The sequence below is a fragment of the Theropithecus gelada genome, chromosome 14 (genome assembly GCF_003255815.1).
Source record: "Theropithecus gelada isolate Dixy chromosome 14, Tgel_1.0, whole genome shotgun sequence".
In the NCBI taxonomy this organism is placed as follows: Eukaryota; Metazoa; Chordata; class Mammalia; order Primates; family Cercopithecidae; genus Theropithecus; species Theropithecus gelada.
This window is the reverse complement of record NC_037682.1, coordinates 53,570,227-53,594,688: the sequence shown is the minus strand read 5'-3', so window position 1 is coordinate 53,594,688 and position 24,462 is coordinate 53,570,227. Positions and strand designations below refer to the sequence as shown.

Sequence of the window (24,462 nt, the reverse complement as noted above, 5' to 3'; positions counted from 1 at the left end):
AACCCTGGAGGAATCTGTTATTAAACCAGGCATGGATATATTAGAGTCAGAATGATGATGGTGGCAGTGGTTATATTTGAGATTGAAAACTAACATGGCTTAGTAACAAATTATACTTAGGAGTAGAGGAAAGGAAAGAATCACATATGCATCAAAGTTTCCAACTTAGGTGACTAAAGTAACGGCAAGTACCAGCAAGATTTAAAACCTTTTTAGGTATTTGTACCAGGACTAAAGGACAGGTGAGAATTCAGTCTTATTACAGTAATTCCTCCCTATTAGTGAATTTCCCACACAAGAAATTTGAGCATTTTCTGTTTTAACTAATGTTTTCTCACAGTTACCAAGACAATTTTTGATCTCATAATGCCAGTTATAAGTAACCGCTATTGAAGATAACCAGAAAAAAGGGAGCTGGGGATTGAGAATAGAAGAGTGGAGGATTAAAGCAGACGTCAGGTATTGAATAGAGGTGTTTGCAGGGAAGCCTTAAGAAGAAAAAGGTGAAATGTACTTCATTCACTTCTGTGAGGCAGAAGGGAATGCCAGTGTGTGAAAAATGGAAGATGAGAACAGAGCTGTGACTTCTCAGTCCTAAAGTAAGAAAAATATTGAACACTCTAATAGAAAGCCATACCCAAAAGAAAAAAAAAAAGCCTTTTAGTATGTCTGTAAAGTGTGACAGAGAAAAATTAAAGCTCAAACCTCCTTTTGAAACTAAAAAGTGGGGAAACAGCAATCTTAATGCTAACTTAAGATATAAAATAACTTTAATATTGTTGTCACTTAATATTTTGTCTTAGATGTATATTATGAATATAGAATTATTTTAAAGACTTTTGTGGGTACATTACTAACTTTAGTACCTCAATCTTATTTCTTTCCATGAGATCTTAAGTTCTTCAGTTGGGAATTCACTTGTTATTGAGACAGTAGCTGTAGCTAGGGCTAGACTGCTGTTTATCGTAAGTTTGTGAGGGTGAAAATCTTACCTGAATTATTATTTTGTTTACTTTCTTGTATTCCCTTTTAAAATCTTTTTATTACAGAAAATTTTAAACATTCAAAAAAAGGGAAGTAGGCTGAGTGCGGTGGTTCACACTTGTAATCCTAGCAGTTTGAGAGGCAGAGGTGGGTGGATCTCTTGAGGTCAGGAATTTGAGACTAGCCTGGCCAACATGGTGAAACCCAGTCTCTACTAAAAATACAAAAATTAGCCAGGCTTCATGGTGCATGTGTATAATCCCAGCTACTCGGGAGACTGAGACAGAAGAATCGCTTAAACCCAGGAGGCAGAGATTGCAGTGAGCCGAGATTGTCCCACTGCACTCCAGCCTGGGCGACAGAACGAGACTCCTTCTCAAAAAAAAAAAAAAAAAAAAAAAATAGTGTAATGAATCCCTCTTCACCAATCATTCAGCTTTGAATGTTATTAATATCAACTCATAATCAATCTTTTTTGTCTATACCCTCCAACTTGATTATTTGGAAGCACACCTCCATCATATCATCTGTAAATTATATCTCAGGTCAGGGCTATGATTTCCCTGATTGCCTTGTTTAACAGTTTGTTTAAATCAGGATCCATATGAGCTGTATGTTGCAATTGATTAATAAAATTCTTAATCTGTTTAATTTGTTTATAATCCTCTTTTATCTTTTTTCATCCTTGCAATTTATTCCCTACAAAAAATAGAAAGAAAACTGATGTCATCTATCCTGTAGTTTTCCACAGTTTGGGTTTTGGTGGTTGTATGCTGTAGTATCTCATGTAATAGTATTCTTCTGTTTCCTGTATTTTTGTGAATTAATAATTAGGACAGAGGTTATGGTCAGATTCAGGTGCCACAGTTAAATGAGCTTTGCCTTTTTTTCTTGAGAACTTTTGCCTTGTTACGCCTTTTCTTGTTAAAATCAAAAGTTCTTCTGAATTTATGAATTAGAGAAACACTAATGTTTCATTAGATATTATTCGTTTCAATTAGCATTCAAACTCTGTATAGCTTCCAGGATTAAAATCTTAAATTATTATGATTTTGATATTAATTATGCTTTTAAATAATAAAATTATTTTATAAATAATTTATTAACATTTTGTTTTAATAGGTGGGAATTTGAAGAATCTGAAGAAGATCCAGTGACAAGTATTCCATACCAACTTCAAAGGCTTTTTGTTTTGTTACAAACCAGCAAAAAGAGAGCAATTGAAACCACAGATGTTACAAGGAGCTTTGGATGGGATAGTAGTGAGGGTACTAAATCTCTTGTAATGATAAGTGTTCTAATATTCAGACAATTCTAGGAGACAATAATATTACAAACACATTACACATAACTTAATTACCTTTATCTTAAACCTTTCATTGCAAGTTTGTTGTCCTAGATTTTCTAACACATTTCATAACTCTACAATGAAAAATAATGAACATGACAAATATTGTAGCACCATAAAGTATATACTATTTGTAGAATGCTGCAATCTCTTTATTTTCTGGTGTATGAATGCCTTTTTGTGACTGTCATATGTGTTTTTGTGTTCTTTTTTAAATTTGGCATTATTTAAAGTAGACTTTTCAATATTTCTGCCTATTTGCTTTTAAACAACAGATTGTTTCATTACATTAAGTTTATTGCTATTTCTAATTGAATTTTATCTTAAAATAGCTTGGCAGCAGCATGATGTACAAGAACTATGCAGAGTCATGTTTGATGCTTTGGAACAGAAATGGAAGCAAACAGAACAGGTAATTTACATCTCTCAAATCCGGGGGACTGTTTCCTAATAACTCACTCGTTACCTTAAATGACTTTTATTCCATTGGAATGTTTTGGAACTTGGGGATTAGTCTCCTGGTTAAAGTACCCAATGGGGAATTGAAAGTACTGAGCTCTCATTTAGCCATTAACTGAATTATAAATACCATCATTAAACCACCCTAGACTTCAGTTTTCTCATCTTTAAGGAAATTGGGCTATATAACCTGGGAGCTGTCTTTTAGCTCTGAAAATTATACATTTAAAAGCTGTATATGTGTGTTTTGGGGATGATTTTTGAACAGCATTTTCAGATAATTAGGTAAATTATATGTCCTGTAATCTGTAACACTAGTCATGAAGCATTACTTTTATTTTGACCAATGGAAGTATAGTCTTATGTATTTGACATTTAGGATCCTGATTAATCCGACCCTATTCTTATGTAATGGAAAGAGGAGCAGGTTAGGAGTGGAAAGAACATTAGATATTAGGATGAGGAGTAAGGCTGAATGGGATGGGGCTCAGTACATGGGAGGATTTATACTGGGTATACTAAAAGAAGGTCACAGGGATAAAAGGGGAAGAGTATATAAGGTAGCTAGAAGGGTCTGATATCTGATTGGAACTACTGTGATGGCTTGTACCAGAGTTTTTCAAAATGTGGATTACAATCTATTCACGGCTTATAAAATCAGTTTATTAGACCTACAACAGCATTTTCAAAAAATGGAATAGAATAGAGCACAAGGGAACATCACATTAGAGTAAGTATTATTTTATGAAGCTTTTGTTGAAGTTGCGTGCACTGGGTTGCAGTGTAAATTACTTTCTTATGGTGATTTGCTATTCAGTATTTGAAAAACACTGGTTTGAACCACTTCAAAAGGCTGGCCTAGGTGAAGAAGACCGTCACATATGACTGATGCTGATGGATGAAGAAGGCTTCATTAAATAAGTGGTATTAGTGTAGACAGTGATGGTCAATCCAGTTTAAAGGCTTATAAATCCTGTTTGTTTGAAGAAATGTAAATTTATGAAAGAGGCAAAATGTAGTACACTTATCCTCATGCCTATTCTTACTTAGGAGATAACGAAAAAAATTTAAGTTCACTTAATGATCTAGTTTCTCTCCATAGTCTTATGGGGCTGTGTTTTAGTAACTGTGTAGATGGTATTGGGGGCTGTTTCTTTTTTATAGGTCTGAAGTTACCCTTCTTCCTTGTTACATCCCTTTCTGTGGGTCAACACTTCCATTAAGATCAGTTGGGGCATTCCTACTGAGTTCCTAAGTTTTGGAACAAGACTCTTTGGTTCTTACTTAGGGAGTTACCTGCTGCCTTTGAGTCAGAAAAGCCCTAGTTAACTAAGTTTGGGGACTAGGTGAGAGATCCATTCTTTTAGGTGAGGATATTTTGAGAGAAGTGGATTTTAAGATTTTTTTTGAATTTCCATACATTTTTAAAAGATTGTTGTGTAGTATTTCTCCATAAAATTGTTCTATGTATATTACTGAAAGCTAAAAGGTTTGATTTGCATCTTGAGCTAGAGGATATGATTTATACATCAGAATATATTATTGTGAGAAGTGGTGATAGACATATGTAAGTTATAAAAACTCAACCAATTGTTTAGCTGTATAATTATTAACATGCCTAAAGTGATAGGTTAGGATTTACTCTCATCTTAATGTAAAGATAATTTGAGGCTCAATGGTATAATAAATTGGTAACTAATTTCATCAAAACTTACATTAATAGGTTTTCTCATGATGAGTATTGAAATCGTTAATTTTTGCACACTGACTCAAGTTAGTGTTAATCTAATTTTATTGATATTTTTAGGTGATTTGTATTTTTTTAATTTTTTCTATAAAATTTTAGATAAATTTAAATATTAAATATATAATAATTATAGATAAATATTAATGTTTTCTAAGATTTTAGCTGTAAATATCAATATCCTTTGGTAAACCATTCTAAAAAGTGTAGATTGTTACATATTTTAAAGATTATTTTTAAGGAACACTTAAAAATGTAAATATTTTATTTTTAGGCTGATCTTATAAATGAACTATATCAAGGCAAGCTGAAGGACTACGTGAGATGTCTGGAATGTGGTTATGAGGGTTGGCGAATCGACACATATCTTGATATTCCGTTGGTCATCCGACCTTATGGGTCCAGCCAAGCATTTGCTAGTGTGGTGTGTACCTTTCACCTGACTGCTTGTGTATCCTTACACAGAATACATAATAGCACAGTGGTATAATCTCTTGTAAGGTAAGTATCATCCTAGATACACCTTCTTGGGTTGTTAGTCATTCCTGCATTTAAATTAGCAAGATCTAGAAGATTTTTGACCCTTCAGTGAGTCCTAATAGTGCATGTATTATAAGAGAAAAAGTGAATGCAAATGTACTGCCTCATGGTTCAGTGTTTTATTCTTTTGGAGAGGTGATTAGATGATTTCACTTTTATTTTTTTTTTCACCTCTAAACAGTCTATGTTATAAATGCTGTTATTATGACCACCTTTTGCATTGGAAAGTACTTTTTTGTTTTGGGGGGATTGTTTTGGTCCACACACTTTTAAAATTGGAAAAAGCACCTCTGGTTTTTATGACAAACAGTCCGTATTTTTAAAAGAAGCATCCCTACTCTAAATATTTAGTTTAAAAAACATACACTGTAGTAGCACAGATAATTTGAAGAATCAAAACTGTAATCACCTTAATTATTCACATACTGAGTATCTAATTGGGGGATTAGCTGAGATTTCCTCATTCTGCTTGTCATCCATTTCTTAATTGCTTTTTAATAATTTTTTAATTGTATTTTATCTGTACATATGTGTATTTACTTATACGACAGGAAAATCATGGAAAGACTTAAGTTGATATTTAAAAGTAAAGTGCTCAAAAACATTTATTTGAATCTACCATGTGCCAGGGGAAGCTTTCAAAGCTGAACAAGATATCTTTAAGAAGTAGAATTTCATTATGTTTTATGTTTTGGTCTTACTTGTGTTGTTATTAAACTGATGGTGGCTTGTAGCTAAAAATCAGTTTTTTAAAAGCTTCTCTATACTTCTAAGATAGTGCTACAAATATGGTTTAGTCCTCTGGCCTCTAGGACGATTGATTCCTTTTGATTTTTTTCTCCTACCTTTATGTGGCTATTAGGAAATAACCAGCAATAAATTATGGAATCAGTCAATGGGGATCCAAAGCAAACATCTAAGTAAAAGACCTTTTCTGGGTAGTGTAAGATCAAGTCTCCTTTCCGCTACTGTTTTTCATAGTCAGCTTCCTGAGTATATTTGAAACATTTTTTAGATGTTTAGTACTACCTTTTTAAATGGCCATCTAGGTGTGTTAAATGAGCTTTGGTTTGGGTGGCTAGTTTTGGTTTTTATTTTTTAAACCTTATTTTACTTTAATTTGGCAGTTCAAAGTAGAAATGATATACTGGAAAAATCATTGAAAAATAAACATTTGTCTTTCAATGACTGATTTCCACTAATTTTTAAATACTCGCATTTTTCTGACATATATACTAGGGAAATATTCGGTAGTCCCAAGTGATATGGACTATTTTTTCTACCTTATTTATTAAAGTATTTTTATGAAAAATTTTCCATATATACATTTAGGTTAGTTTTTAACATATTAATTTGAGTATTCAGCGAATATAATTGCTTAGCTAAATCTTTATGTCATTATGTATTCACCTGCTGATTTACCACCACTCTCTTAAGTACATTAATAGACAAAGTAATGGAGTGATTTGGAGGATACTTCTGGGGATGTGAACAATATCACATTTCTAAATGGAATTCTCCAAAGGTAGTATCCTCCACTGATGATACATAGGTGGTAGTAGTGGTGGTGGTTCAGTGGGAATTGGAAGTTGCAGCTATGAAGCAGTATGTGAGCAGGTTTATAACACACATGCGCTAATAGGGCTTGCAGAAGAGAACTTAAAACTTTCTAGACTTTGCTGGAATCTCTTGAGGGAAATTACAGCAGGTGAAACTACCCAAGATAGGGGTTCTAAGGAGGATACTACCTTCGGAGAACTTTAGTTAGAGGTAAGTGATTTCTCATTATTTTCTGAATTCAAATCTATAGCCTAACTCTTCTTAGTCCACAAATATCATCATACAGCATCTAAAATTGGTTTTATGTGACTGCTTGCCATTTTGTGTTTTGTGAACTGTATATGTTTTAAAAAGAATTGGAATTATGGAATGCAAAAATCTAGTTAAAAGAGGTATCATAAAAATCACTCATTCAGATTATATAAAATTGGCCTGAATTTTAACTGGACTCTTAAAATTATTATTCTACCTTTTTTAGTGGACTGGTATTTTTGTCTTATTTAATATATTAGATATAGATGTAGGCTGGGCACAGTGGCTCACACCTGTAATCCCAGCACTTTAGATAGCCGAGGCGGGCAGATCACTTGAGGATGGGAGTTCGAGACAAGCCTGACAAACATGGTGAAACCTCATCTCTACTAAAAATTAGCCGGGCATGTTGGTGCATGCCTGTATTCCCAGCTACTCAGGAGGCTGAGGCAGGAGAATTGCTTGAACCCAGGAGGCAGACGCTGCAGGGAGCCAAGATTGCACCACTGCACTCCAGCCTGGGTGACTGAGCAAGACTCCGTCTCAAAAAAAAAAAAAATAGATATAGACATAATACACTAGCACGTGCATGTGCACACACACATACACATTGATGGTTATATATTCTGTTTATTGTATGTTTCATTTAGTGTGCCACAATATTATGGGTTTAATTTCAGATAATTGAGAGTGAGGTCTTTTAAAAATTGAAGGGGTTTTCTTTTTTTTTTCTCTCTCTCTTTTTAAAAATTGATTAAATATTTGTTTTATTTTTTAGAGATGGGGTCTTGCTGTGTTGACCAGGCTGGTCTCAAACTCCTGGTCTCTAGCAATCCTCTCATCTCGGCCTCTCAAAGTGCTGGGATTTCAGGCGTGAGCTACCACACCCAGCCAGGGATTTTCTTTTTTAAACCTTCATCTAAAATGTCCAATTTCTGGAGTTGTTTTATCTTTATGGTCAAATAAATTAACTTGCAAATAACAGGGAGGATTAAAATAGGACTGAAATTAGCACTCATCTAATTTATTATAATATCCACAATCAATTTTCATGGGACTTTTTTAGTATGATAATAGATTATTTTTATAATGAGTGCTGGGAGACTTCTGCAGTTTTAAAAATAAGCTCTGGTAAAGTAGGGAGGCCAAAAAAAAGCCTTTTTTAAACAATATTTTCTTTATTCAATAGATTTTTAGTTATTATAACTGATATTTGTTAAATTTCTGATCTTCATTTTACTCACCCAAGTAGGGAATCAATATCGAAAGGCTATTCTGCCATTCTGTATATCTCAGATTGAGTTCTGTTGAATACTAGTCTGTAAAAGGATTTAGTAAATATTTTGGGGAAGGTGTCCTTGATTAAATAGATTTGGGAAACTATAACAATAATCCTCTTTGGAAATACCACAGTGCATATTATATTGTAAATGCCCCAGTGATTCCTGTAGTTGAGAAGTTTGTTTAAATGTGTTTAACCTAGCATTTTCTTTCTCTGTGGGATATCTGTTAATATTTCAAGAGACATTAGGATTCTGAGGAACATAATATGGGAAGCTCTACATTCTACATTAGAATTAAGGTGATTTAAGAATATCACTACTTTGTTTATATTTGTGTCCTTGGGATGTTGAGAGGGAGTGAGAATACTAAAATATGTGTTAAAATTTTCTGTTGTTTTACATATTTTTTATTAATCCTGAAAATACCAGCTGAAGAATTACTTGTAGTAATCCTTAAATAATTTTGTTCTTAATGACTTCTTAGACAGAACCATCTGTGTTCACTGACTAGATCAAAGTAACTTTGTGCTTATTGCCAACCCCATGTGAGAATGTATTAAATAAGGAGATAGTTCTAAGTACATTCTAGTAATACATAGAAATTAGATATATTAACTTTTTGTTTGTTAATTATGAAAGCATAATTTATAAATTAAAGAAAAACGATGTAGCCTCATGTTTGACATTATCTAGGGAAGTGCTTTTTTATTTAACAGTAAAATTTTAGACACTGTCTTTTTATTGGTATATTTTGTCATACAACATTTATTTAGTACCTACTCTATGGCAGACAGTGTTCTAGGATATTTTCTTTTAGGATACTTTTATTCTGTTATTCATTATGTACATTTAAATACCTGTTTATTATGACAAAAAATATGTTCAAAAGTTTGATCAGGGTTTAGCTGCTTAATTTCATATAGTGCCTTTGGAGAAATAAGATTATATAAAAGACTTGTTCCCTAAGTAAACATAGTTTAATGATTGTTTTAAAGTTTTGAATGGAAAATTGTTAAATTACTAAGTATTTATGAAATCAAAAGCATTTCAACTGTTTACACAAGTTTATATTATAAGTCCTACCCTGACATAACAGGTGGTTTGGACATTCTTATATGGCTGACTCAGCCACAGAACTCATTTGGGTGAAGGAGTGGTCCAGATTTGTCCAAATATGTAAGCATCAGATAAAGAAAAATCTCTTCCACAGACTGTACCCTCATTTTTCCAGGAATGTGTATGGTTGGACATAGTGGGAACAAGTTTAAACAGTGGGGACTTCTGCTTTCAGGAAGATGAGGCAATCCCTATTCCTCCCACTAAAACAGCTGAAAACCTTGAGCATTATATATAAAAAAAACTTAAGAAGACTGAAAGGTGGAGAGAAGGCATACACACTAGGGACCTCAGCACCCAAGGAATAGGACGGTGGTGAGTTCCGTGGGTTTTCTTTTTGCCTAATATATCCCAGACTTGGAACTGAAGAAACTGGCAGCCTGGAAACAACAATGGGCACAGACTGAAAAACCCTGTTCTTTTTAACTGAAGGACCAGGAGGAAAAAGCCTAGCAAGCCAGAAAACTTTTAGACCATAACTGCTGTGCTCTAACCAAACACCACAGAAAAAAATGGCCTTACATCAACTTGTGCCTGCCAGTGCTCAGTGGGGAGCCTAGATTCTCTGTTCCTTCACCACCTCCCAGGGGTAAGGAGGTGAGCCCCTCCTGCTTGTGTCAGTGTTGGGGTGTAGTACTGAGATACTCCTGCCCCTTACAGCCAAGGTTATATCAGCAGAGGCCTACTGAACAGCCAGAATTCCTTTCCCTACCCAGCACTAACAAGGAGCTTCCTCCATTCAGATGTCCACATACGCCAAGTGGGAAACGTGGACTTCTAATGCCATCTAGCACTAATATGGCAGAGCCCTTTCCCCAGATGGTACAGTGTCAAAGGAAGCATTTAAACTAGAAGGTTTAAATATGGTCCAGAATCTCATAACACCCCAAATATCCAGGTTTCAATTAAAAAATCACAAATCTCAGTTTGAGTTAAAAAAGAAAACCAGTAGGCATAAACACTGAAGTGACAAAGATGTTAGGATTATTTGATAAATATTTTAAAGCAGCTATCATAGAAACACTTCAGTGAGCAATCCTAAGCACACTGAAAACAATGGGAATGTAGAACATTTTAGGGAATCAGTTAGAGATATAAAGAAATGAAATTTTGAGACTGAAAACTGCAATAGGCAAAATTGAAAACCCAGTGAATAGGCTGAACAGCTGAATGAAAGAGACAGTAGATCGAATCTGTGAACTTGAAGATAGAATGATAGATATTACCCAATCTAAACAGCAGAGAGAGGATAGACTGAAAAAAATATATACCCTCAAGGACTTATGGGACTATAACAAAAGGTTTGACACTGTGTCATGGAATACTGGAAGGAGAGCAAAAGGTATAACACTTGTGTCATTAAAGTCCTGGAAGGAGATTAAAAAGGAAAAAGAAGACAGGTACAAAGAAATAATGGATGAACATGTTACAAATGTAGCAAAAGGCATAAACCTACAGATCTGAGAAGCTGAGCAAACCCCAAACAAAGTAAGCCAGAAGAAATCAGGAATGGCCATGTTAGTGTCAGATAAAGAAGATTTTAGAGCAAAGAAAATTACCAGAGACAGAGAGGGGTATTATATTGTAATAAAAGTGTCAAACAACCAAGAAGACAACAATCCTAAATGTGTATGCAGAAAATAACACAGCTGCCAAAATACATGAAGGAAAAACTGTCAGAACTAAAAGGAAAAAGACAAATCTACAATTACAGTTGCAGACTTCAGTATGCCTCCCTGTCTTACTAACTGATAGGTAGAACAACTAGACAGAAATAGCAAAGATGTAGAACTCAGCATCACCATCAACCAACAGATCTAATGAACATTGCTAAAGTGCTTCACCCAACAGCAGCAGAATACATGTCCTTTTCAAGTGTCCATTAAATATATACAAGGATAGACCATATACTCTGGACTATAAGACCTCAAAAAATTTAAAATCATGGAATGTGCGATTTTTTTCAACAACAGTGGAATCAGATTAGCGGACAGGAAAATCACGAAACACTTGGAAAATAACGCTTCTAAATGATCCATGGGCCAAAGAGGAAGTCTCAAGGGAAATTTTAAAAATATTTTGAACTTAGTGAAAATTAAAACATAACCAAATTTTTTTGAGGCACAACTAAAGCAATACCGAGAGGGAAACTTACAGTATTAAATGCTTATACTAAAAGACAGGAAAAGGGCCAAATCAGTAATCTAAGCTTCCACCTAACCTGAAAAAAGAAGAGCAAAAGAAACCCAAAGCAAGCAGAAGGAAGGACATAATGAAGAAAAGCAGAGAAATCAGGTAACATTGAAAATGGGAAAACAGTAGAGGAAGTCAACAAAACAAAGGGCTGGCTCCTTGAAAAGACAATAAAATTGACAAATAGCAAGACTGATAGAGAAAAAGGGAAAACAAAAATTTCCAGTATCAGGAGTGAAAAGGATATAACTATAGATCTTGCAGATACCAAAGGGATCACAACAAACAACTCTGCACACGTAAATTTGGCAACTTAGATAAACCAATTCTTTGAAAAGAACTCAGTAGGAATTAGATAATTTGAATAGCCCTGTAACTGTTAAGGTAATTACATTTTCAATTTAAAACCTCTTGAAAAGGAAATCTCTGAGTCTGGAATGTTTCACTGGATACTTGTATCAAACATTCGAAGAACAGTGAACACCAGGTCTATACAATTTCTTTTCAAAAAAAAGAAAAAAAGACGAGGAAACCCATAGTCGTGTGACACTATTCTTACCTGATATTAAACCAAGATAGTTCTTTAAAAAAATCAGTATCCCTCATATGTATAGTTGGGAAAGTTCTTTCCAAAATATTAGCAAATGGAATTAAGCAATTTATAAGAAGAATTATACATTGTGACTAAGTGGGGTTGATTTCCAGGATTCAAGACTAGTCAATATTTTAAAAATCAATGAGTATAAACTTCCATATTAACAGGCAAAAAAAGAAAATTCACATGATCATAGTGATTTAGAAAAGGCGCTTAATAAAATTCAAAATTCACTTATAATAACTCATTACTAGGAATAGAGGGAAATTTCCTCAACTTGATTAAAGAACATATCTAAAATATCTATAGCTAACATCATACTTCATGGTGAGAGACTGCCTTCTTCCTAGGGAATGGCAAGCTTGTCTAGGCAAGGATGTCTGCTCCTATCACTCCTTTTCAGCATAGTCCTAGAAGTCCTAGCCAACACAGTAAGATAAGAAGAGGAAATGAAAAGCACTACCAGACAGAGTGAGACTCTGTCTCAAAAAAAAAAAAAAAAAAGGAAAAGAAAAACACTACTAAAGGAAGAAATAAAATTGTCTGTATTTTTAGGTGACATGATTATCTATGTAGAAAATCCCAAGGCTTCTACCAAAAAAAAAAAGAAAAAGAAAACCCTGAACCAATACGTGAGTTTAGCAAGATAGCAGGATAAAAATAAACATAAAAAATAAATTGTATTTCAAGATACTAACAATAAACATGTAGAAAGTGAAGTTTAAAGTACAATACCATTTATAATTTTGCAAAAAGAAAAAAGATGGAAATCCAACAAAAAATGTACTGAACCTATGTGTTCAAAACTATGAAACTTTGAAAAGATCTTGTTAAATAAGCTAGGACCAGAAAGACAGATATTACATGTTCTCATTTACATGTGGGAACCAAAAATAAAGCTGATCTCATGAAGGTGGATGAGATGGTTACCAGAGGCTGGGAACAGTGTGTTTGAGAGAGATGGGGACGAAGAGAGGTTGGTTAATAGGTACAAACATACAGTTAGATAGAAGCAGTAAGTTCTAGTGTTTGACAGTGGAATAGGGTGACATATCGTGTATTTCAAAATAGCTAGAAGATTTTAAATGTTCCCAATACAAAGAAATGGTAAATGTTCAAGGTGATGGATATCCCAAATACCTTGACTTGATTCTATGCATGTGTCAAGTATCACATGTACTTCATAAATATTTACAGTATTATGTGTCAAAAAAAAAAACATTGAAAGGAATATTTAAGTAAATGGAGAAACATACTGTACTTATTAATTGTCAGATTCAACATAGTAAAGATAATTACATAGTCTTAATGCAGTTCCTGTCAAAGTCCAGCAAGATTTTTTGAGGACGTATACAAGCTTATTCCAAAATGTATATGGAAGCCTAAGAAACTAGAATAGCTAAGAGTTTTCAAAAATAAAAATGAAGTTATCAGTCTACGTGATTTGAAATGGAATACTACTTAGCCAAAAAGATGGATTATATGGTTCTTGTAATCAAGACTATGTGATATTGGCAGAGGGGTAGACAAATAGATCAGCGGAATAGAATAGAAAACCCAGAAATAGATCCACACAAATATACCTAACTGATTATTGACTGAGACACAAAGGCAAGTCAATGGAGGAAAAATGGTGTTTCCAGCAAATGGTGATAGAACAACTGGACATCCATATCACAAAAATGAACCTTGACTTAAATAACTTTATACAAAAATTAACTCAAAATGGGTCATAAATGTAAAACGTAAGACTAATATAACTTTTAGAAAAAACATAGGAGAAAATCTTCCAGATCTGGGCTAAGCAAAGAGTTTTTAGATTTTCTATCAAAAGCATAGTCTACAAACAGGACAATTAGCAAACATTAAAATTAAAAATACTTACTCTCTGAAACCCCATATGATAAAGAGAAGCTCTAGACATTTGCAAGCTGTCTGTCTGACAAAGGACTCATATCTAGAATGTATAAAGTACTCTCAAAACATCAGTTTAGAAAAATTCATCTAGACAATTGGCAAAAGGCATAACATTTCATCAAAGAGGATATACAAATGTCAAATACAGAAAAGACATTCAACATTGCTGGCTATTAGTGAAATGCAAATTCAAACCATAGTGAATATATTATTCTTTACCTGCCAGATGGCTACAAATAATGATAGCATGGAAAACTGGTGACTATGCGGAGAAACTGTATCACTCATACACTGCTGGTGGGAATGTGAAATGTTATGGGTAGTTCGTTATAAAACGACACATGCAATTACCATAAACTCTAGCAGTTGAACTCTTGGTCATTTATCCCAGAAAAATTGAAATGTATGTTTACATGAAAACCTGTGCACAAATATTTATTCCATCTTTGTTTTTAATATTCAAAACTGGAATCAGCCCATATCTGCTTCGGTAAGTGAATGGTTTAACAAACTGTGGTTCATACAAACCATGAAATAGTACTCAGAAATAAAAAGGAACAAACTATTAATAAACACGAAAACTTGAAAGAATATCCAGGGAATTATTCTGAGTGAAAAAAAACCAGTCCCAAAAGGTTATTATATACTTTATGATTTTGATATGACAACATTTTAGAACTGTGGGACAGATTAACCATTACCAGGCCTTATGGATTTGGTGGGAGCAGGGAGAGGAGAAGCAGGTGGTTGTGGCTACAAGTTACCCATGCATAGGAACTGTTCAGTCTCTTGACAGGCATTGGATACATGAACCTCTACAGGTGATAGAATTGTATGGAACTTGATAGACACATATACACAGGCAAATGAGTGCACTAAAGCTGGGAAAATCTGAATTAGATAGGTGTATGAATGTCAGTATCATGGTTATGATATGCTATAGTTTTGCAGAATGTTTCCAGTAAACTGGGGGAAGTGTACAAGAAGTCTCTGTATTATTTCTTATGATTGCGCATGAATTTACAATTGTCTCAAAAGTTTCAATGAAAAAAAAAATGACAGCTTAGGTAAAAGTGTATAGCCCTTTTCCTAGTTAAAAAAGAGTAATATTAAAGTATATATTCTGGGAAAGACAGTTGAATATATTTTTAAGGCAAACATCATGTTCCTGTATATCAGTAGCACAAAAATTGCTTAGTACATCAAAATCAGGAAATAATTCTCAGTGGTGGATCTACTTTCTTTTTTTTTCATATAAAAATTGAAGTGTGGTGTTTTAACACTCATTTCTCTATTCAAAATTAAATAGATTTTAATTGATGAATACTTCATATATACATATAAATGATTAAAAAAGGATTTGTAGGCAATACCATTCCTTGCATATACCTTTCGATTGCACTGTGCCTAGATTATCTGCATTAACTCTAAAATTGGGATAACTCATATTTTTTTTTTGGTTGGAGAACTAAGGATGTAAGAATTCTTTATGTTCTATCCTGAATTCTGAAAATTATAGTGTAAAAGAATGTGCACGCTGGGCGTGGTGGCTCACGCCTGTAATCCTAGCACTTTGGGAGGTCAAGGCAGAGGCTTGTCTGAGCCCAGGAGTTTGAGACCAGCCTGGGCAACGTGGTGAGATCCTGTCTCAAATTAAATAAATAAATAAATAAATAAATAAATAAATAGATGTGCAGAATTACATTTTGCATGATATATGGGGAGCAGTAAGATCCAGAATATGAAACTGTTGTCACTCTGGAATTATCAACATGGTACTCTGACTGAATTAAATACTCTCAAATGAGCAAAACAAAAGCTGGTATCCAAAAACTTAAGCAAAGAAATAGATTTAAAAAACAAAAACAATGCTGGAAGAAATGAAGTGGGAGTTCATCAAATTCAGGAAAGAAACAGAAGAAAAAGACAAAAATATCTTAGAAGTGAAGAATAAATTGCAAAATGCTCAAGAGAAAATAGAAAGAATGAAAATCTAATGAATGACACTGAATGGAAATGAAATTTTTGTAAAAGTAAGCAGGATCTCAGAAAAAAAAATACTGAAAGAGAAGACCAGCAAAGGATGTCCAACATAATTGGAGTCTGTGAAGAAGAAAAATAAAACAGTGCAACAGAACTAATAGATAAACTATAATTCAGAGAAACTTTCTGGGAATAAGGGAAATGTTAAGTCTACCTTTTGAAGGACCTGGAATGATAAACTCTGAGATGTATTTTAGTAAACTATTAAAGATGAATTAAGGCCAGTCACAGTGGCTCCCTGTAATTCCAGCACTTTGAGAGGCTGAGGCAGGAGGATCCCTTGAACCCAGGAGTTTGAGACCAGTTTGGGCAACATGTTGAGACGATGTATCTACAAAAAAAAAAAAAACAAAAAAAACAGTGACCAGTTGTGGTGGCATGTGCCTGTGGTCCTAACTATTCAGGAGGCTAAGGTAAGAGAATTGCTTGAGCCAGGGAGTTCAAAGCTGCAGTGAGCCAGCACAGCGCTGTACTCCAGCCGGGGTGACATAGCAAGACCTCATCTGAAAAAATAGATGAATTGGGCTGGTATCACATTTCAGAAGAACGACATGCAAATCCTGCCAACAGAGTAGCAATTTCCAGAAATTCAAGAAAGTACTAGCCAGGGGTTTGATAGCCAGGCAAGTTTTTCTTAATTATGACAGCTATAAAAAGACAAGTTTGAATATTCAAGAACTCATTGGATATTATATCCATGAGCCATTGAGGAGTTCATTAGAGGATGAGCTCAACCCAACCAAGAAATTACTGGGGCAGCTTCAGCAAAAGAACTGTGAGCACTTACTGTATTAAATTAAGGCCTAAATACAAGGGTGGGAACATGGGTAGCAGAATAGTATGAAATGTTACACGTTAGACAAAGTACAAATAATACCACTTTTCAGAAGGGGGAGTGAAAGGGAAAGCAGAATAAGATCACAGACTATTGTGTGGGTGGGAAATAAAGGAGACCATTTAAAACTGGCAGACACTGAAAGCTTAAGAAAGTAAACAGGGTGGGGGTGGGTGGGAAAAAAAGGGGTCCAAGGGCACTAACAAAACTATAAATGCAAAAGTAACTGTAGAATAAAATTACAAACCTTGCTAAATACCAAAAGAAAATTTAAGAAACAGCAAAGGAACACAATAAATATTACCTAATACACACAGTAATTACACAGTAGTGACCGAGATAGAACCAAGCATGTCAGTCATATCAAATATCAGTGGGTTTAAATAGCCTATTAAAAAGATTTTCAAGTTGGTTCAGAAAGCAAACATTAAAATTTGGTTTTGGCAGGAATCTAAGTGGATGTTAAAATCAAGGGTGGAAGATTTAGTAAGGCTCAGGATTTTTACATGGTCTCCAAGTATCTCCTTACAGATTACTTATTAGCCGCAAGGGTAAAAATAATAACTGTATAGTAGAGAGACTGGACGATACCTTGACCAGATAATTAAAGCTAATATCGCTAAAGAGAAAGTTAGGTACATCATGGCCTGTGACTGTGCTACCCTTAGAAGGGCACATCTTTGCTAATATCGTAGTAGCCTAGCAAGGAATGTATGAAATAAATCTAATAATGAAGAACATCAGACAAACCCAAATTGCAGAACATTTTATACAATAAGTGGCCTCTGTTCTTCAAAAAATATCAGTGTTATGAAAGAAAGGCAAACTCTGGAACACCTCCAGATTAAAGGAATCTCAAAAGACCAAACAAAATCTGTGGCCTTGGGATAGATTGTGTACTAAATGGAGAGAAATACATTATTAAGGTAATTGACAGAATTGGAATATGGATGATGAAAGTACTTTATCAGTATTAAAATTTCCAGTTTGATTACTGTTTAAGAATATCTTTATTCTTAAAAAGTTATATCGAAGTTAAGAGGCAAAGCATAAGGTGTAAACCTACTCTCAAATGGCTAAAACAAAGATGATAATGTTGGGTTGGACAAGATAAAAGCAAAGTTGGCAAAAATGTTTAAGAGTTGATGAATATGAGTAAAGTATTTGACAGTTCTCTGTTCTTTAAACTTTTTTTTCCAAGTTTTAAATTTTTTTAAAAGATCTCTAGGTATTAACTATAAGCCAGAGACCAATACACACTCACCAAAGTAGAATTTGAGTTACATAATTGTCTCACTCTCCCTCTCCCCCCATCCTTTTTTGAATATTGAGTTTTTACCAGTTTGAATTACCACTGTTTGGAAAGCCTGACATTTAGTATCAGTCTGTGTTAAGCTATAGATGTAATTTCTTTTAAAGCTTGTTTTTCTGTTGTGTTTTTATAGAACTTGCCTTTTTTCCCCTAAAATATGCCTGAGAGAAACAAACAACAACAAAAAAACCATTTTCTAAATGTGTCCTTTGACCACCAATAAAATGCATGGTCATGTGGAAAAAAACCCAGCTGTTTGGTTTCTTCCCCACGTGTTTCCTTGTGTTCTGAGAACAAAATAGGGGATCAGATGGGTTTAGACACCTTTGAATATCTATGTCTTCTTATTTTTATCTTGTTCCACAGTGAGCTCTATCAAACATTATGTGGACAGTAGTTTTCTAAGCTTTGCCAGCTATTTTGCAACTATGACCATTAAGCTCCTTTATCTTTTGAGGAACAGCTTGTCCTATATCAAAAGGAAAATATTTGAAGATACTTTGTCTTAATGATTCCATTTCTTTTAGTTTATGTGTAATATTTTCAGTAGTTCTGCTTAGCCCATGTGTGAAGAAAAGAGAGAACACATCAGATGAAATTTGAGATTATGCATCCAATCTTATATGCTACATTAACTAGTTTTTAATTGTGAAAAACCAATTATTAAAATAAAAATTAACTTTATGCCACTGATTCTTTAATAATATTTATATGAAGTTTCTTACTTCTGTTGTAATGCTGTATGGAGAAAAGAGAACCACATGGTTCTACCAAATTAACAATCCAGGAGCCTCATTGTACATTTCCAAATGGAGCAATGTCTCACACACACTGAGAAGGTTGCACAGTGTTTTTCAACCTGGCAGATTACTGACTGATCCTAACTATGGCAATTAAGGATGCTTACATGATTTTTAAGTGTATGAAAAATGTGAATTCTTTAGAGAGCATTGATATTTACTGTACAGTTTTAAATGCTTCCTTTTATAAGAAGATTGAAATGATGCATGCAACTGCTTTTCTTAGAAGTGTGGAATTACTTTTTATCTAAGGACTGAGGATTTTTTTAGAGATTATTTAGCCGAACACTGCAATGTAAAGTCAATGAAAATCAGGTTGAAGTGACTGTGATACTGCAATACTAAGAAAGACAAATCTTGTGTAGACTGAAATAATCTTTTTTGCTTAATTTTTATAGTGATTCCTTGGTACATTTTGAGTTTCTAAATTTCTAACCATTCTACTTATAACTGTTTTAGTAATTGCAGTCTTTTTTATTCAGGATTTTGTCATTAATATAATATTTTAAGTAACTATAAAACATTTTTTTCTAACTAGGAAGAAGCATTACATGCATTTATTCAGCCAGAGATTTTGGATGGCCCAAATCAATATTTTTGTGAACGTTGTAAGAAGAAGTGTGATGCACGGAAGGTAAATGCCATGTACAGATTAATACTTAGGAATCTGAGATAATATTCCATATTCTATAGGGTCTCCCCCTTTTTGTTTTTTGTTTTTTAGGGGCTTCGGTTTTTGCATTTTCCTTATCTGCTGACCTTACAGCTGAAAAGATTTGATTTTGATTATACAACCATGCATAGGATTAAACTGAATGATCGAATGACATTTCCCGAGGAACTAGATATGAGTACATTTATTGATGTTGAAGATGAGGTAAATATTTGTTATTTTAAAGTATTTTTCATTAATCCACATTAGTCATGTTTTTGAAAGAGCTGTTTGAGGTAATAGCACTGATGTCATTTAGACTGTCTTCTTGATGGAAACTTTTTCTTATTTTCTAATGCGGAGTTCAATAAAAGACTTACCTTTGTATAAGCTTTTCCTTACTGCATAAATTATTTTTTAAATATTCTTGTTTGATCAGAGTAACTTATGATACTCTTTGAAAAGACAATAAGGAACTCAGCTTTGGAATTATTTCTTGAAGTTGAGTGATAATCTTATGTTTTATAATTTCGTCATTGTTGAAACCAGCCTGAAGGTAAGCCATACTCATGTTTCTGATCCATAATAAATGCAGACAATGCCTATGATGGAATGAATGAACCAACTGAATAGCATGGGCTTAATTTCTTGTACCTACTTGCTATTTTGTATTTACTTACTATTTTGTCTGTTTTCCTTTTTTACTTTTTTTAATTTGAAACTTTAAATAATTTAAGCATAGGATTTTGAGTGACATATGATGTTAATGCATATCAATTTCTTCCCGCACTTTGGCCTCCCAGAATTCTCTGGTTCCTCTACCCTTATTCAATGAAAGACTTATAATATTCCACTCTATTATTTTGGAAACTCTTCTGATTTTATTATGTGGAATATTTATAATCACTTAGGCTAGTTATTTCAAAGTGATAAATCTTTATTATTCTCAGAATTACCCTGAAGCGTTTTTTGTGTTTTTTTTTTTTTTTTACTGAAACTGATTGCTATAGTTATAAAAAATGCCTTTTCCCATTTTATATGTTAAATGTTAAATAATTTTAAACATTCACTAAGTTTTATTTAGTACTATTAAGTACTGTGAGGCAGTTTGGTATAGAAGAGCACATGTTTTAGGCCTAGCTAGATGTGGATTCAGATTCTTGTCCTGCTACTTGCTAGCCTCTTGACCTTGGATAATTCATAAAACCTTTTGAGCCTTATTTCCAGGTGCCTTAGATGAAGTAGCTATTAATTGAATGGTAACTATGACCGATAACATTTTGAAAAGTTTAATTTAAAATAATGTCTCAGATACTTGTGCTTAAGCTAGGAAATCTACCCAAAGTGTGCCAGACTTTCAGAGGAGAGATAATCTTTATAGGATTTCTACTCAAATAGAGATCAGTAGTAGATTGGTCTTCTGAATATGCCTAATACATTTCTCATAAAGGAAAATTTTTTCCAAAGAAAGAAAACCTATATACGAAGCTTAGTACAAACTTTCTAGAGAATTCTAGGTTTAGTTCTTGGGACAAGAAATGTTTTGGCTCAGCTTAGGGAGTTTCAGGAATTATATCTCTCTAGACTTAATTCTATAGCTGGATTTCACCTCCATTTTTCCTTGAACCTAACCTTCTTGAGAGATGCAGACTGTATATTAGATGTTGTACCTACAACAGAGTTCCTGGCAAAAAGTTTGTGCTTATTGTGTATTGCTTGGTTTCACTCAAGAACTTCTATGCAATGCCTTACACATTTCAAAAGCCTGCATCTTAGAAAATTATCAAATTATTTAAATAAAAACATTTTTAGGGATGTATATAAAGTGTGAAAGAGGGGAAAGAATTGTTTGGGGATTTCTAACAAAGAGAATTCTTCAAATTAAATTTGTGTGAATGTGGTTTAAAAACCATAAAGTAGAAAAGCATAATGTGCTATAACCATTATATTTCTGCTTCCTGTAAAAAGACCGTAAAGTTCTTAAGGATAAATGCAATGTCTTGTTTCTCTTTCTAATTATCTATAATACCTAATGCACTGATAAACTGAGTTGAACTTTTTGTTCAAGAAAATAAATGATATTCTTTCATGATTTGAGAACACCAGAAGCTCATTTTGGAGCTCAGCTTCTCTGATTTTGTGGATTTTGCTAAAAGAAATGATAATTTCAACCATTACATTGTAACAATAAACATAAATGAGGTTTAATAGAATTCTGAATCACTAATTTGTTGTATTAGAATTTTAAGGACATGATAGAAATGCTTTTAAAATACACTTTTGCTTGTTTAATTTTACTTAAGGTCTCACTTTTTAAGAGAAAATAAATATACTTAAAATATTTTTGGTAATATGTTAAATTGTGTGAAAATATTAGCAGTATATAGGTGCAAAGTTTTGTTGAGCATATTTTCTCTGTATTTGGTTTTTAACTAAGATAATTATGTCTTATTAAGAAATCTCCTCAGACTGAAAGTTGCACTGACAGTGGAGCAGAAAATGAAGGTAGTTGTCACAGCGATCAGATGAGCAACGATTTCTCCAATGACGATGGTGTTGATGAAGGAATCTGCCTTGAAACCAATAGTGGAACCGAAAAGATCTCAAAATCTGGACTTGAAAAGGTACCTTTTATAGTTTTCATTTTTTAGTTGAAAGTGAGGATAATCTCTGACTTGCTATATAATTCTATAGCTGTTGTTACTGATAAAGTTCTCTTTAAAAGAAACTTAATTTCTGAAAGTTAAGACTTCTCAAGTATAGTTTTTTTTGTGCATATATATGTATATATATATGACTATAATTAAACTTCAGGAGAAACTGCTTACAGGTAGGGACATTAATTTTTGGGAGACCATACTGTAACTGTCTAAGCAAGCTGGATGGTATAGAAAGGATGCCTAGTAGTTAAGAAACCAAGATTCTATTACCACCTCTGCCTTTAAGGTTGCAGCAAGTATCTATAAATTTTGCCTGAGTTTTCTTATATAGAAAAGTAAAATGTTGGATTAGTCATTGATTTTTAAAAGTCTGGCCATGGAACACTTTATGAGACAATTAATAATAGATCTAATCTTTCTGAGTAGGGAAATGCCAAAGCCCCCAGTCTTTCTCCCCTGTCCTGTAATAGTCCTCAAGACACTTTGAAAAATAATATAGTTCCATGGATTATCATTTGAAAACCACAGAATTGCATAATCTCTGGGATAGGATCTTGCCCCTGTGTCAATAACTTTAAGGGTTATTTTAGACCATTTTTTCCCACATATATTCTGTTTTATTGAGGGAAAGATTATAGATAAAATGTCTTGAGCATGGTGTGACTAATAAACCACAAATGTGAAGTATTACACTCAACTAACCCAAGTATTACACTAACCCAAGTATTACAGAGTCATTAAATATAGGGATTTTTAAGGCAATATTTCAAAATAGAGTTTTACTTTCATAAAGTCTGTTTTTAGACCAAGGCCATTCTTCTAATTATCACCATCACCCTTTACCTTTTAAAATTATCTGTTTCATTCAGGGCAGACAGTTGAGCGGGGATTGCTATGTAATAAGTATATTGTAACTTAGTATAGAAACATGGCATTTTAGCAAGAGTTGGCAAACTATGGCTCAAGAGCCGAACCTGGGCCCTCGCCTGTGTTTTTACATACACTATAATTTCATCTGCAAATAAAGACAGTATTCTTCCTTTCCCATCTGCATGCCTTTTTCTTGTCTCACTGCACTGGGTGGGACTTCCAGTGCAGTGTTGAATAGAGTGGTGAGGGAGAACATCCTTGCCTTGTTCCCAGTCTTCAGAGGAAAGCTTTCAGTTGCTTACCATTGAATGTAATGTTGACTTCCAGTTTTTTATATTCTTTTCCTACTTGGTTGAAAACTTTTATCATGAATGGGTATTGAATTTTTCCAGATTTTTTTTCTATGTCAGTTGATATGATCATGTATGTAATTTTTCTTCTTCAGCCTGAGTTGCATAGATTGATTTTCAAATGTTGAGCTGTCTTTGCATATGTGGAATGAATCCTGCTTTGTCATGGTGTGTATTTCTTTTCATACATTGTTGTTTTGATTTGCTAATATTTTGCAGAGAATTTTTGCATCTGTGTTCATGAGATGCATTGATCTGTAGTTTTCCTTTCTCATAGTGTCTTTATCTGCTTTTGGTGATGTTGGGCTCATGTAATAAGTTAGGGAATGTTCCCTCTGCCTTTATTTTTGGAAGATATTGTGGAGACTTGGTATTGTTTCTTAAATATTTGGTAGAATTCACCAGGGAAATTATCTGGACCTGGTGCTTTCTTTTTTAGAAAGTGATTAATTATTGATTCAATTTCTGGAATAGATACAGGGCTTTTCAGGTTACCTGTTTCTCCTTTGTGAGTTTTGGTGGTTAATGATTTTTAAGAAGTTGGTCTATTTTATCTGCATTATCAAACTTGGAGGCATAGAGTTGTACAAAGTATTCCTTTATTGGCCTTTTAATTGTCCTTTAATGTCGGGGTGAACCTTCCTTCATTTCAGATATTGGCAATTTGTGTCTTCTTTTTAATCTTGGTTAGCCTAATTAGAGATTTACCAATTGTATTGGGGTTTTTTTCTTCCAAAGGACCATCTTTTGGTTTTGTTCACTTTTTCTGTTGTTCTCCTATTTTCAATAATGATAAGGATTGCATTGAACCTATAGATCACTTTGTATAGTTTGGACATTTTAACAGTATTAAGTCTTCCAGTTCATGAACACGGATGTCTTTCCATTTATTTGTGTCTTTAACTTCTTTCCTTGATTTTTTTTTTTTTTTTTTTTTTTTTTTTTTTTT

General features: G+C 33.6%; 1 protein-coding gene across 3 annotated transcripts in view; it reads left to right on the top strand.

Moving 5' to 3' along the window:
* The window catches only part of USP47 (ubiquitin specific peptidase 47), a 123,346-nt gene that overhangs the window by 58,658 nt on the left and 40,226 nt on the right, over window positions 1–24,462 (top strand). For all 3 annotated transcript variants that reach the window (XM_025357023.1, XM_025357025.1, XM_025357024.1), the window contains 6 exons: window positions 2,107–2,252; window positions 2,665–2,744; window positions 4,810–4,959; window positions 19,520–19,615; window positions 19,706–19,858; window positions 22,090–22,257. In XM_025357023.1, coding sequence (XP_025212808.1) covers window positions 2,107–2,252; window positions 2,665–2,744; window positions 4,810–4,959; window positions 19,520–19,615; window positions 19,706–19,858; window positions 22,090–22,257 — 793 coding nt within the window. The remainder of the gene's footprint in view (window positions 1–2,106; window positions 2,253–2,664; window positions 2,745–4,809; window positions 4,960–19,519; window positions 19,616–19,705; window positions 19,859–22,089; window positions 22,258–24,462) is intronic.